The following is a 16,335-nucleotide window of genomic DNA, read 5'->3' on the forward strand; positions in this document are numbered from 1 at the left end:
AATATCGAATTTTCCAATGATTTCATTTTACTTAGATCCACAATCAATACCTATGGAAGCGGCAGTCAAGAAATCAAATAATGTTACTGCATTGGGCCAATCTGCTGCAAACGATCTCTTTAAAGTGTTAAAAAGTAAAGATGTCACTTTGAGGACTAAGGTGCACCTGACCAAAGCCATAGTTATTTTCAATCACCTCATACACATGTGAAGCTGGACAATGAATAAGGAAGACCAAAGAAGGATTGATGCATTTGAATTGTGGTGTTGGTGAAGAACACTGAATACTGAATAGATTGTCAGAAGAAGAAACAAATCTATCTTGGGAGAAGTACAGCCTTGCTCCTTAGACACGAGGATGGTGAGACTCCATCTCATGTACTTTGAACATGTTATCAGGAGGGATCAGTCCCTGGAGAAGGACATCATGCTTGGTAAGGTAGACGGTCAGTGAAAAAGAGGAAGACCCTCAACGAGATGGACTGACATAGTGGCTGCAACAATGGGCTTAAACATTGCAATGATCATGAGGATGGCGCAGAACCCGGCAGTGTTTTGTTCACTATGGGTCACTATGGGTCGGAACCGCCTCGATGGCACCTAAAAATGACATCTGTTCCCCCAGTAGAATAAACTTCATTTGAGCATGGTCTGCTAAGTTCACTATTATATCACCAGCACCAAAAAAAATTTGATCGGCACATAGGAGGCACTCGGTAAATATTTGTCGAATGAAATGACTTTCATGCATGAGTATACTCAGGTATGGAGGTACAAAGAATTAAAGACCAAAAGGTTGGTCAACAGCCTGAAAAAACAATGACTACATTCATTAAAGCATTATACTTCTATTTTGTTTTGTTTCTCTATTTGTATACTTCTATCACTACCAACAACCATTTGTTAGCGTAAATAAAATCCTCCACTTACAAGTATTAACAAAAGGAGTACACTGTCTAATCGGGAATCTCTGAAAAATGTTATCAACCAGGTGAAATTCAGACACATTCTCTATTATCTGGTGTATTTTGACTTAAATAAAGACAGCTCTGAGCTTATCACCGATAACAAGAACATTAAACAGGAACTCAGCTAGCAAATTAACATACAGATGCCACATTCAGATCCCACATGTGCATATCACAGCAGAAATCATCAAAGCTGCAGATAAGAGAGCAACACCGTGAACACGCGGAAAAAAACAACACCGTGAACACGTGGAAAACCACGGAGGGCTGCTGAGCAGCATGATATGCCCCTGCATGATCTGATAATAAACAGGTGCAATCACCGAACACTGAAGAACACATATGGTATTTGTGAATGAGTTAATAATAATACAGCAGTGGTGGAAGTTTCTACCCGGCTGGAGGCTTATTCATTCACTTTAGGTGAGGATATGAGTGACTTCTAAATAGCCGTAAAGTGCTCCCTACATATGAACAAGGCGAACATCTGGACAAACAGGCCAACTTCTGTTGGTTAGCTATGGCCACGTTACACGCGCATCACGAAGGAGGTGAGGGAGCTGCGTCAGGGAGTCTGCTTCCTCCCACGGTGGACATGCTATGGCATTCAGTGAGTGCCTGCTGACTGGCCAGGGGCATGGCTACCTCTGTAAAATTGCAACTGCAATGATACTTAACCTAAATCTGGGGAAAGAAAACCAATTATAATCAAAACCTATATTTGCTGAGTGTTTTCTACTTCCAGGCATTGTAACAGATTTGAAGTAGTGATCTCATAATCTACTTTAAAAAAATAAAAATACCACACTATGCAGCCCAGAGTGTAGCACTGATGTGTCGCTAGTGCATAACTCAATTGTTACTGAAAATATCCTTTAATTAATTCCCTTTTCCCTGAAGACTCCTAATCAGACCAAACCTTTTGCTCATAAATTGCTGCTAATTAAACATGCAGTGTTATGGCCTGAATTTATACCTAGTCTTTTGAATTTTATTAAATGTAATCTAACACAAATTAGAAGCAGGTGATTACGAATGAGCCTTTAAATGAAAGCCTGCAGTCATTTTACAGTTTGCAGTATTCCAACAGATGTGCCCCACACACAAACACACAATTCTGCTGCATTTCAAGGACAGAGGTTCACTCTAAAGTAACTGTTCAGCAGCATTTTTATACTACCAAATATATATAAAAAAATCTTCTTGGAAGTCCAAATTCTACACGGAAACAGGCTCTCGCTATTAGCTATTCTTTGAGATGAGGACGTAGCTCCATTCCTGAAATACCAAATTACTAATCCCATCAGTCATGACAAGAATTTAAAGAATGCACATGCCTTTACTTGAGCTCCAACGATCATATTTTAACCACCCAGTTGTTGAGAATTATGTGAAAGCTAAGGGAAAGTTTAACATTTACTCCTACATAATCTCAGTCAGTCTGTCTATGAGCAAATTATTTTATTGAAATGCTTAAGCACGCACAAATGGAATGCACTGTTTTTCGAACTGCTGAATTTCCAAACCATGGGCGGGGGGCGGGGGGGTGCATAAAACATCCTTCTTGAAGGCACTGACCACATCGCAAATCATTTCAACACTGTGATCACAGGCAGAATAAAGATCCGATTTCTGAGCGATGGACTCAATGTGGTTGTTTTCAGGGAAACAAATGAAACTTCAAACATGTTAAGAAATAAAAATTGTTTAACCACATAAAAAAGATTGGTACACATTTTTTCTTTTTTAAATTACTCCCCTTTTACTCAGATTTTGATTATATGATCTAAGAGTGAAGTTATGCCTCTCCCAATTTTAATGCCCAGAAAAGATGCAATTTCTAAATATGCAGAGGTTACGTATGGACCTCTTAAAAACTTAGGTTATGTGGAAGATCTCAATACTTTAAAATCATTACAAAACTGGGAGAATGAAAGAGGCCGTATTCCTTGTACTAACAACGACACTGAGGAAGATGAAGAAAAATGGAAAGCTGCCTTCTCAGTATTTAATCATACACTCACAACACGCGGCATGAGCAGGGGAAGTCCCAAAGCAAGGTGATTTCTGACTGTATAAATCATATGCTCTAAACCAGATGCCTGTTTCAATCAGGGGCAGAATTCCTTTGCAAGAATCATACATCGGTGAACCATGGTCACCCTACCTACAAAGCACAAGTAGGAATGCTCTTTTCACTGCACTGGTATATAAATGAGCTTCATTAGTCAATGGAATGAACGAATGAATGAATGAGCAGCCATGTAAAACAGAACAGAGAACAAAAATATTTTGCTTTGCCACCACTGCTTCCTGGTGATCCTCCTCCTCACCACCAAGGCTCTGGACCTCTGGCCCATCGTACCTAGAACCTGTCCAGCCTGCAGTCTAACTGGTCTTTGTTATTTTGCTACCCTTGTTGGCCAACTCCAACAGGCTCCTCAGCCTTTTCAACATTTCTTCTGGTCCTACTCTGGCCCTCTGGGGACTGCTGCCCCAATCAAATACCATGAGTGAAACTGACCCCTTAAAGGCAGCTGGGAGTCAGAGCAGCAGGAAAGAAACGTCTGGAAGAGAACAGTAGGTGCGCGACACCCTCTGTGATGAAAAGGCTTAGAGCCACCATTCAGCACTCTGTCGTGGAATTTCCTGCTCTGCCAAGAAAGAATACTCTAATGGAAAGTAAAACGTCCAAGGACTAAACCATTGTCTTCCTGAGTGTTTTCACAGTTAACATATACACTGATTATGTGGTTAAAATAATTCTGGCAATATTAAAGTTTACTTTACTGCAGGACTTCTCAGAGCCTCGAATGATGCTAATATTTTGAATCCCCAAGAACTTTAACCAAATTTCATTAGGACTCTCTCTCTTTGCTTTCCAGTGGGTTAAAATCTGGGGAGAAGAAATTCATTTTCTCCTAACATTTACAATGGAAGATAAAGATCAATTTTAGCAATTTGTGCAATGATACATAGAAATGTCTCAACAAATGCTCACGATCATTAGCCATTAGAGAAATGCAGATCAAAACTACAATGAGATATCATCTCACCCCAACAAGGCTAGCATTAATCCAAAAAACACAAAATAACAAATGCTGGAGACTTTGTGGAGAGACTGGAACACTTATACACTGTTGGTGGAAATGTAAAATGGTACAACCACTTGGGAAACCGATTTGGCACTTCCTTAAAAAGCTAGAAATAGAAGTACCACACGATCCAGCTATCCTGCTCCTTGGAATATATCCTAGAGAAACAAGAGCCGTCACACGAATAGATACATGCACACCCATGTTCATCGCAGCACTGTTCACAATAGCAAAAAGATGGAAGCAACCTAAGTGCCCATCAATGGACGAATGGATAAACAAACTATGGTATATCCACACAATGGAATATTATGCAACGATAAAGAACAATGATGAAGCTGTGAAACACAGTATAACTTGGTGGAAGCTGGAACTTATTATGCTGAGTGAATTTAGTCAGTCACAGAAGGACAAATACTGTACAAGACCACTATTACAAGAACTCAAGAAAAGGTTTAAACATAGAAGAAAACATTCTTTGATGGTTATAGGGGTGGGGAGGAAGGTTATTCACTAACTAGATAGTAGATAAGAATCATCCTAGGTGAAGGGAAGGACAGCACACACTACAGGGGAAGCCAGCACAACTGGACTAAACCAAAGCTAAGAAGTTTCCTCAATACAATCAAATACTTGGGGAGACAGAGTAGCAGGGACGGGGGGGTCTCGGGACCATGCTTTCAGGGGACATCTAGGTCAATTGGCATAACAAAGTTTATTAAGAAAATGTTCTGCATCCTACTTTGGTGAGTGGTGTCTGGGGTCTTAAAAGCTTGCAAACAGCCATCTAAGATGCATCAATTGGTCCCAACCACCTGGAGTAAAGGAGAAGGAAGAACAGCAAAGACACAATGAAAGTATTAGCCCCAGAGACAGAATGGGTCACATAAACCAGAGACTTCATCAGCCTGAGACCAGAAGAACTAGATGGTACCCGGTCACCACCAATGAACACAGAGGGTCCCTGATGGAGCAGTAGAACGATGGTATGCAGAACTCAAATTCTAGTAAGAAGACCAGACTTAATGGTCTGCCTGAGACTGGAGGTGCCCTGGAAGGCATGGCCCCTGGACTCTCTATCACCCCAAAACTAAAACAATTTCCGAGGCCAACTCTTCAGACAGGGATTGGCCTGGACTGTGGGACATAAAGTGATACTCGTGAAGAACGTGCCTCTTAGTCAAGTAGATACAAGAGACCAAAGGGGCAGCTTCTGTCCAGAGTTCTTAGGATTCATCACCTCCAGAATCGGTGAGCCAGCAGACTGCCGTCTTACCTGCCGATCTTGGGATTCCTCAGCCTCTGCAGCCTGTGACCTAGCAGCCTGCCATCTTACCTGCCCATCTTGGATTCGTCAGCCTCTACAGCCCGTGAGCCAGCAGCCTGCATTCTGACCTGCTGATCTTGAATTCATCAGCCCCTGTAGCTACTTGAATCAGGAGGAGCCTCCAGCCTGATGTCTGACCCACGGACTTGGGACTTGCCAGCCCCTACAACTGCATGAGCCATTTCCTTGAGCTAAATCTCTCTCTCTCTTCTCTCCCAGCCCCCTCTATATATGTATGTAGGTATGTGTACACACACACATATATGTATACATATATATTAAAAAAAAAGTCTCAACACCTAAAATGAAGTGCGACATTAAAAGCCGACTGAGCGCCCCCACGTACCCGATTCGATAGAGTACAGTACTTCAGCATTCTTCCCTTTGTCCTTGTCCAGAGCTGTAACCTGCAACACAACCGAGCCAACAGCTGCTGATTCGTAAACCCGCCCTTCATAGGAGGAACCGGTGAACCACGGCGAGTGGTCGTTAGTGTCGCTGACGTTAACCACGATCCTCGCAAAGTTGCGCTTCACAGGAACATCTTGATCCCGTACCTGAAAGAATGAAGGCATCATCAATCCTGCTGGGGTTGTTCTTACAACTGATTAAAAATCAGCTTCAAAGGCAGACGAAGGAGCACAATGACACACCATCACTGTGAGAATGTGCTGGTGAACGGCTTCGTGATCGAGCTTTTCAGAAGTAGAGAGAGAGCCGGTTGCAGGATCAAGACGAAACTTCTTGAGACTCAAGGGGTCAACACTACTCAGCAGAGTGTAGATGAGTTTGTTTTTCTCATCCTTATCCACAGCACTGACTTGCAAAATTTCTGTTTCTGGCATGGTGTCTTCAGGAATAACCACTTCATACTTTGATGGAAAAAACTGAGGACGATGATCATTTGTGTCTATCACTTTGATGAACACCTGTAAAGAGAACATGTGCCAAGTGATAATGTTCCTAATTATGATGGTTTAATATTTAAAGAATCAGGAGAAAAACCACATATGTATTTTAAAAAATTGATTTTTTTTTAACAAAACGAAATATAAATGAGAAATAAAGCAACAAATATCTAGAATCAAAAATATATTTAAAAATTTCTCATTGCTACATGATCTTAATATGAGTAAGATAATGAAGACCTATCTAAATTCTTGAAACTAACTTTGGAGAGAAAATACAAGAACTTCTTTCTGAAATGCAGGTTTAATCTCTCAGGTCTCCAGAGAAGAGATATTTCTAGATTATTCATGTAAAGACAACCAAGAAGTTACTTTACCAGAGTTTACAGAAGATTTATTTTTTTGCATCAGATTTGAATTTGTAACTACCAAGCTAAAGGTGGGCATGTACTGTATGTGATGATACCATCTAAATTTCTTATTCTAATCCTTGAAATCCCAAACGCCTGATGATAGGGTTGTTTTTAATATAAAAAAACTAGGAAAGTGTTTTCAAATCACTAGCATGCTTTTGTAATCGTAAAACCTACACAGACTAAATAAGTGTATTTCCTAAAACTGATGCAAGCAGATTGAAAAGATAAGCTCTCTTAAATAAGTCATCATAAAATAAAAACCTCGGAGGAAAAAAACAGATGTTAAAAAACTCAGTCCTAAACTAAATTAAAAAGAACATCTACTTTCACAGTAAGAGGATTAATTTTCAGATTGAAAAGACATACATGGATAAGGCATAGTGGAAATCATTACCAATTATAAAAGTTCGTTATGGTGGCGCAGTGGTTAAGAGCTCGGCTGCTAACCAAAAGGTCGGCAGTTTGAAACTACTGGCCGCTCCCTGGAAACCGTATGGGGCGGTTCTACTCTGTCCTACAGCGTTGCTAAGAGTCGGAATCCACTTGACAGCAATGGGTTTGGGTTTTTTTTGGTCATGGCTATGAGAAGTCAAAGTGGCCCAGGAGGCCAAAGTCCCAGGAGGCCCCAGGTAAAGCTGTTACCCACACTGGTGTGCATGAACTAGAGGCCTTTCCATAAAGACTGTATGAGTGTCCGCATGGAAGATTGACACATCAGTGACAGCCTGTAACACGAAGCTTTACGTGACTATTAAGAGCATTCACCAAACCACAGAAAAGTTTTCTGTGAAAGTTATGTAAACATTTAAAACTACAGATGCCTCGCTGTTAAAGGTCAATGCGATGTAGAGAGGATGACTATAAAGGTAATTTCTATAAATCAAATCATTATGTTTTCATTTCCACTATAAACTGAAAAATTCTTTTTCCCATGGAGTGAGTGTTGGGCACAGATAGTTCAATCCTTCTCCAAGATCAATTAAAATCGCAACTGAATAGGAACAGCTGAAAACAAAAACAATCATTTCTGAGAAGACAATTCATTTGAAACATGCAGATTGGGTATTCCCATTTGTGCTCGGAGCCCTGGTTGCTCAGTGGTTAAGAGCTACAGCTACTAACCAAAAGGTTGGCAGTTTGAATCCATCACCTGCTCCTTGGAAATCTATGGGGCGGTTCTACTCTGTCCTATAGGGTTGCTATGAGTCAGAATCAACTCGACGGCAATGGGTTTGGTTTTTGGATACATATGTGCTCAGCACTTGCCTATCTATTACTCAGGTGTTATGGAACTGTGTCCCTCAAAAGCATGTCCCTATCCTTGCAACTGCGGATGGTTTTCCTTTTGTTACATTAATGAGGTCACAGAATTATAGAGTGGATGGTAAACCTAATCACTCTAAGTTATAAGAAGACCAGAAGAGACACCCAGAGACAGACAGACACACACACACGGGGAAGACAGACACCATGTGACAATCATCTATAAGCCAAGGAACAAACGAACACCCAGGGTTACAAGGATTCGTCAAGGCCAAGATTCTGATTTGGACTTTTAGCCTCCAGAACTGTGAGAAAAAAAAATTCTGTTCTTTAAAGCCACCTACTTGTGCTATTTCCGTTACAGCAGCACGGGGTAACTAAGACTTAAAATAAGTGTGACACAGTCCCCTCCTCTTGACGCTCTCAGCCTCACTGGAGGATCCAGCAATGCTCTCCTAAACCGTCTCGAACGCTGGCATCTGCTCTTACCCACTGCGATGCAGCAAAACCAGCCCTATTGGTTCCTGGGTTTTACCCACAAACCCAAACCTGCCCTGCTGTTCCAGTGCCTTATCCACCCAGTTCTGATCTCCTTGCTCCTCTCTGTATTTGCTGCTCTGCTCTCACCTAGATTCTTACCTCCCTGTTCTCAGCCTGTCTAGAAACCTAAACCCAATTACTGATGGCTCACTTCATTTCACACCTCAATAACTGGTCAACCTGGCTGTGGAACCAATCACTGGGAGTCTGGTTACCTTCTCCCTCCAGCAATTCATTCGGGCATTTTCAAGACCCTCTGAAAATGGCTCAAAGTAAGTTACAGAAGTATAAACGAAGCACTAAAATTTAAGATATTATGTGTCCCTGAGAAAAGAGAAGTAGAATACATTTCCTGGGTTATGTAGGAATTTCAGGCACTCTACACCACATTTCATACTAAGCTCTTAGCTGTGCTAACAGCACAATTACTGGGAAAGGAGTGCATTCCTTATTACTCATTTATGTAGTAAGTGATGAACGTGGCAGGTCTACGTATCACCTTTAGTAATGAGAATGCCTGGCACAGAGGGCCTTTCCTCTGCTTACTGAGTTCCTCCTGCTGGCCTTCTGGTCAGGCCATCGTTCTAACCAGCCCACGGGCACGTATGCTCTTCAAATCCTTTCAACTTTCCTCTCAGAATCATCCGATTAAATTCATTCCAGTTCCTGATGTCTCATTCTCACGCTCTAAAATCGAACTTCATGACCTTACTTACAGAGAGAGAGAAATCAGCTGATTCTCCTTGTCTCGAGAATAAGAAGTTACTAACAAAACTGAAATGTTAATGCTGGACTAGAACTTCCACGTGACAATCTCAGAATGACCCCAAGGCTTGACACAGACATCAATGTTACATACACTAAAAATCACAAGCATTTGGAGAAAGGGCTAAAATACTGTCACAACCAACTTTAGATTATCTACTCATTTATTAACTGAAAAGACATCATAAAGGGATTATAATTTTTATTTTTTTAAAGCAACTAAATGATTTAGCAGATGACCCGTCTCATTTAAGATTTATAACAGTCTAATCTGAAGTTAGAAAGCTGGAATTCAGAAGCATCTTATTGTCTAATATTTAATTCCATCCTTCTTCTTTCAGGGCACATATCTCCACGCAGATGCCAACACTCAAATGTCAGCATAAAAGACTGTATGGTCTCTGTGTGAAACAAACGTTGGTAATTTTGTTGCAAACAGAGTTACAGAAACTTCCCAAAGCACCACCTGGTTACTTCTTAGAGAGCAATTTAAATAAAGGTGTGGCTATCAAAGTGCTGGCAGCTGTTCACAGCACACTAGGCCCCTAACGGCTAAGTAACAGGGAAGATGCTATGCTGGCTGCTGCTGCCGCTTTTTGTCTTTGCGCTTTAGCTGGAAGTTTACAGAGCAAATTAGTTTCTCACTGAACAATTCATACATACACTGTTTTGTGGCATTGGTTGCCAACGCCACAGAAGGTCAACTCTCCCCTTCTCGACCTTGGGTTTCCCATTTCCATTCGTCCAGCTTTCCTGTCCCCTCCTGCCTTCCCGTACTTGCCCCTGGGCTGGTGTGCCCCTTTAGTCTCGTGTACATGGTTGAGTTATGCGCGTTATTCTTTGTTTTATGGGCCCGTCTAATCTTTGGCTGGGAACCTCAGGAGTGACTTCAGTATTGAGTTAAAAGGTGTCCAGGGTCATGATCTACAGGTTCTGTACAAGTTTGCTGTTTTTGTTTTTTTTTTTTAATTTAGGACCTATCTGTATGGGTTGGAAGCAATTCCAATTGTGGATCCTGAATAATCTGTCTTTCAGCTGCCCGGTTATCTGGCAGTCATCGGGGAAGACCAGCCACACTGTCCTGCGTCTCAGGACCCACGTCTCACTCCCTAGGTGCTCGACACACGATTGTACCCAGTTACCTTGTTCTATGGCTCCTCCTAACCCACCAATGGGGCCAGAAGAGGGTAAACCTGGACTGCCTTAGCCCTCTACCAGCCTGAGCTTAGCTTACAGACAGGCATTCTTGCTGATCACTTTTTACTTCAGCTCAACCCAGACAGTGTGGCAGTCTCCTTACTACTTCTGCCTCTGATTTTTCCTTCCCTGCTTCACACACACTTAGCATTCTCCTCTCTTTAAATGTAAATAGGAGCAGCAGATTCTGTTGTTCCCAAAGAAAGACCTTTGGAAAGCTAGCCACCCCAGCCCTGAAAGCCCTCTCTGAAAGAGAACTTTCTTTCCAAACTCTCTCTCTTCTATATACATACATATATATATATATCTAAAGATGGGTATTAATTCACTATCAGTAAATCAAATGTGAAAGTACAGAATGTGGTCTCAGAATACTTCATATTTGAATTGCTTTCATGTTATAGCACTGTTTTATTAGCAAGACCCTCGGTGAAACTGGACATTTCTGAAACCGAAATCTTTGGAAAGGATATCCCAACAGCTTAGAATTCCACTTTTTAACAAATTATAATAGCAGGTACTCATAAAATTATCTGATACGGCCGGGGGGCGGGGCAGAAACTTTTCCTAATCTAGTGAGGAAAAGAATTTCTGAAAGTTAACACACTAGTTCACTGCAATGTATCATTTTATAACAGGGTCATTTTAATGCAAAGTCCTACCAAAATTGGTAAAAGTCTTAAGTGGGAATTAAAGGAAAATGTAGAGCTTTCTGCTGTTTTTTATTTACAATTATGGCAGAAAATCACAGAAGGATAAAACAAAAAGTAATAAAATACAAATATGCTTCAAAATTACTGTCAAACATATAAGTAAAGGCAGGTAATCTCAGTTAAACACAGCAGATTATGCACAAGTCTTTGCCTTCCACCATTCTAACGGAAGAACCAAGAGGGCAGGATTTCTGCCTGTTCTCTTTCCTGCTACTCGAGTTTCCAGGACAATACCTGGGACATAACAAGTGCTAAACAATTATCTGGTAAACAAATGAATGACTGACTCTGCCTCCTCCTGAAAGCCCACAATGGTTATTCATTCAGGGGTGTTCCTTTGGCAGAGTTCAAACAGCCCGCACTGAAATCAAAGAGAATTGATCAGAAAGAAGAGAACTAATAGTCAAGTTAGAGGATTTTATCATTTCAATTTTGCAATCTCTTAATCGTCAGAAATAAAGGTGTTAAAAGAATTATCAGAACCATTTTATCAGCTATGTTACACAGCCCTAGTTAATGTAGTCAAGGGGAAAAAAAATCCAAAAAAAGTAATTTAAAAGATTAATTGCTTTACATGGATGAAACTGGAGGACACTATGCTGAGTGAAATAAGTCAATCACAAAAGGACAAATATTGTATGAGACCTCTACTGTAAAAACTCATGTGAAAGTTTACACACAAAAGATATAATCTTTGTTGGTTACAAGGGATGGGAAGGGTGTTGGGGGGGAACTAAATAGGCAATAGATAAGTGGTATCTTTGGTGAAGGGTGAGACAGTACACAACACTGGGGAAGCCAGCACAACTTGTACAAGGAAAGGTCATGGAAGCTCCACAGACACATCCAAACTCCAAGGGACTGAACTGCTGGGCAGAGGGCTGTGGGGACCATGGTCTCGGGGAACATCTAGCTCAACTGGCATAACACAGTTTATAAAGATAATGTTCTACATCCTACCTTGGTGAGTAGTGTCTGGGGTCTTAAAAGCCTGTGAGCAGCCATCTAAGATACTCCACTGGTCTCATCCCTTCGGGAGCAAGGGAGAATGAAGAGAACAGGATACAAGGAAAAGATTAGTCCAAAGGACTAACAGACCACAACTACCATGGCCTCCACCAGACTGAGCCCAGTACAGCTAGATGGTGCCCGGCTACCACCGACTGCTCTGACCAGGATCACAACAGAGGGTCCTGGACAGAGCTGGAGAAGGATGGAGAACAAAATTCTAACTCACAAAAAAAAGATCAGATTTACTGGCCTGACAGACTGGAGAAACCTCGAGAGTATGGCCCCTGGACACCCATTTAGTTCAGTGGTGAAGTCACTCCCGAAGTTCACCTTCAGTCGGGGATTGGACAGCCTCATAAAACAAAACAGGACTAGTAAGGTACAGCAGTCCAGGGACAACGACTAGTAGGCAGGAGGAGACAAGAAAGCTGGTGATAAGGAACCCAAGGTTGAGAAGGGACAGCGCTGATGTGCCGTGGGGTTGTTAACCATTGTCATAGGGCACTATGTGTACTAACTGTTTAATGAGAAACTATTTGTTCTGCAAACCTTCATCTAAGGTACACACACACACAAGATTTATCTGTATGAGATCGAATTGACAACAGCAACTCAACAGGTTTGATGGGAAGCCTAAGGGGCAGTGAGTTGAAGATAATGGTGATGGAATAATTTGGAAAAGGACAGTGAGAATAACAGCACAACTGGAAGAACGTAATTGATGTTAGTGAATTGTACACGCAGAAACGTTTGAAAGGGTGTAACTTTGGCTATGTATATTTTCACCAAAAAAAAAAAAGAAAAAAAGGTCGAGAAGGGAGAGTGTTGACATGTCGTGGGGTTGTTAACCAATGTCATAAAACAACATGTGTACTGACTGTTTAATGAGAAACTATTTGTTTTGTAAACCTTCATCTAAAGTACAATTATACATATATATATGTATAAAAATAAAGATTAATTGTTTTAACCAGCTTTAATTAATATAACTTGGGTAATCCATTCATAAGAGTGGTATACTTTATAATGAATACATTTAAAAATGAGTGTAAAATTAGAAGATTCTGATGGTATAACAACAATGTAGGTGGTGTTGTTACATCTTCCGTCAAAAATTTTAAAACTGTTTAATTACCACCATGCAAAACCCCAAGCAGGATTTGCAGTAAATTTTCTTTCCCTAAAATAAAAACCCTCGGTGCGTGTGTATCAACACACTCACTTTAGAATCTGATTTTTCACCTCTGATGGTCCAGGGAGCCCTCTCAGTACACTGCGATCAGCATAACCACATCAGAAGGGCACCTCATCCCTCCTGTGGAAACACCTCCTCAGTTCCCTTACCTGAGTGAGGATGGCGGTGGTCCCATCGGTAGCCTCCACCGTAAGGTTGTAGTTTGATCTCTGTTCTGCGTCAAGAGGTTTGGCGATGATGATAGTTCCGGTGCCCTTGTCCACATCAAAGTGGCTGTCATAGTTACCACCTGGGTTAAATGGGGACAAGTGTGACAGTAAAGGCAGGTCACAGGCATAAAATCTGTCATCTGCTCTGTTGCTTTCTAACACTTAACGGAAGGGAAAGAAAACTTCCAGTACATTTATCACGAAGATTTCAAGGAAACAGCATTTCAAAAGACAAGGAGAGTGGCTAATTACAAAGATAATGCTTACTATGCTAGAAGGCAAAGCTGAGCCCTACTTGTCAAGGAAGCTGTTAACTGACAGGAGGGCAGGGGAGAAAGCAACTCTGAACACAGAAACACATCACTAACATAGTCAGCGAATTCCTGTCACTGTGCTTTTTAAGGGTTCCAAACAGCTTTTTAATTTCTAGCTCAGAAGCTACATTGACACATCAGTTAATAACCAAGGTTAGTCACTTAAAAGCTTTAATTACTCGAATAAATATTTGTCACACTTTGAGCATAATGCATGGACAAAATAACTAATAAAAACGTTAATTCTGAAAAAAAAAAAACAGTAGCCACTCGGTCCTGGCTCTTACATACAATTTAAAAAGAAATTTGTTCCCACTGTTGTCAGAAACCTGAAGATTAATGAAGTAAAAGTTTCCGTCTTACTAGTATTATCCAAATGCATCTCCAATTATAGTCCACATATGCATCTTTCAAATCTGAGTATATAATCTGGGGTGATACGCATTTCAAATCCATTAAACTTGAGACACTTACAAGCATGGAATGAAAATAAAAGCTTAATGTCATGATGAAGATCTACTACTACATCTAACCAAAAGCAAATACACACAGTGCTAAGTCAAACCTAAAACTAAAGATCTAGCGATGTGTTAAAAGTCAGTATGTTTGCAACTTAAATGGAGACCATGAGCACACCACGAGAAGGGGGAAAAAAAATAAACAAATAAAAACAATGAAAGATTGTCACTGGAAATTAAAAAGTTCTGGAACTCAGTGCTCTTCTTTTTGATCACATAATCTGCAGGCAAATTATGGGATCTCAGCAGATACCTTCTGCTGTACAGTTCAGGTCACAAGCCATTTGAAAGATGTAAAATACTTCTCTAGCAAGTGCATCTCCTGGCACAGCCAACAAGAAGCAAGCAAGCATGGAAGGCAAGCACAGAACAAGAAGAACAATCAATCCAACCAGGTCCCAACACAGAAAGAGTAAACAGTAATGTTAAGCCCGATACCAACAGCAGCCTGTTACACCCTGGAAACGTGATAAAAGCTAACAGAAGGAAATGAACTATTCTGATTACAGCTAACTATGCAAATAATCGCCTTCTTTTCTTAAACCTACACTGGAATGGTTTCATGATGACTGGATAGCCAACAATTTCATGGAAACCCTCGTGGTGCAGTGGTTAAGAATTATAGCTGCTAATCAAAAGGTTGGCAGTTCAAATCCAGCAGGCGTTCCCTGGAAACCCTATAGGGCAGTTCTACTCTGTCCTATAGAATTGGGGAAACAGCCCAAGTATCTAGCGTGCGAGAAGTAAAGCCTGAACCACATGGACCCCCGGCCACTGTGGCTTACGCCCCACCTGCGTCAAACTGCCGAGCAGCATGCGGGGATGGGATGGCTGAGAGAGGAGAGAGAGATATAAAGTTCCAGGTAGAGCCGAATCCCGATATGCACTTTTATCTTAAATATCCTTACAATTAGAATATTATGAAAAAATAGAGTGTAAAAAACTATCTAAAATGTCTAATGTGTATTTTTTACCGTATGGGTAAGCTAAATAACGAAAAATCAAAATAAAAAAGAAGAGTTGGCTCAGGCATTTAAGCTTTATTACAAAGTGACTTCATCTAATGGACACTGTGCTTCCTACTGAAATTAAGGTAAATAAAGGCAAAAGGTAATAGCTGGTGCTGTAATTTTTAAGTTATACAAATCAAAATTGCAAGTTTATTTCCTGTAAAATACTGACACATGACAGTCACACAGGCATAGCGATTTTAAAACACTCAATCACGTTTGTTAAAAGTAATGACGTGCCATAAGTTATGTATCAGGGAGTAAAATTTAAGAAGCTGTGCGTTCAGACCAAAATGGTGAGGATTTTCTGTAACTGCCTGTTGCATTTTAAAAAAGAAAATGTTATCTTTATATTAACGATATGGTGTATACAGAATGCCTATTTTAAACAAATTTAACGTATGTTGTGTATTGTGAAAATTTTTGCAATAAAAATAGTGCCATTTAAAGCACGTTCTCCACCTATGGGTCTTCCTCCCGATTTTAAAATCTGAGACGTACACAAGAATCAAAAAATCGTAAACAGGTTCCCTATGGCTTAACCCGTACAAGGATAATGAAAACTGAGGAATGCTTACCAACAATGTCAAACCAGAGAGGTGTGCCAAGGGGCTCAACGGCTATGACTCCAATCATGTGGGCAACTGGATCACTTTCCATTACAGTAAAGGTGAAAAACGATTCTTCAAAGGAAATTGGCTCCAGGGATGGTTTGGGTTTGGAGATCCATTCAATATGGAGTCGAGTGGTTGATGACTTTTGAGGGCGACCATTATCAACTGCCTTAATCTATAAAATATGAGTGGAGGAGATAAAAACTGTATTTTAAAGTTCCAATCATCAGCAAATCCCATAACTGAAGCACAGGATGATTCAGTCTTAAACT

At 40.7% G+C, this 16,335-nt stretch overlaps 1 protein-coding gene across 1 annotated transcript in view; it reads right to left on the reverse strand.

The window, feature by feature from the left end:
• The window catches only part of FAT1 (FAT atypical cadherin 1), a 133,063-nt gene that overhangs the window by 40,964 nt on the left and 75,764 nt on the right, over positions 1 to 16,335 (reverse strand). Inside the window, exons 5-8 of the mRNA XM_023737220.1 lie at positions 16,028 to 16,238; positions 13,548 to 13,687; positions 6,044 to 6,319; positions 5,737 to 5,947 (exon numbers count right to left, since the gene is read on the reverse strand). Of these exons, the coding sequence (XP_023592988.1) occupies positions 5,737 to 5,947; positions 6,044 to 6,319; positions 13,548 to 13,687; positions 16,028 to 16,238 (838 nt within the window). The remainder of the gene's footprint in view (positions 1 to 5,736; positions 5,948 to 6,043; positions 6,320 to 13,547; positions 13,688 to 16,027; positions 16,239 to 16,335) is intronic.

Source organism: Trichechus manatus, unplaced genomic scaffold (genome assembly GCF_000243295.1).
Source record: "Trichechus manatus latirostris isolate Lorelei unplaced genomic scaffold, TriManLat1.0 scaffold00099, whole genome shotgun sequence".
NCBI classification, from domain to species: domain Eukaryota; kingdom Metazoa; phylum Chordata; class Mammalia; order Sirenia; family Trichechidae; genus Trichechus; species Trichechus manatus.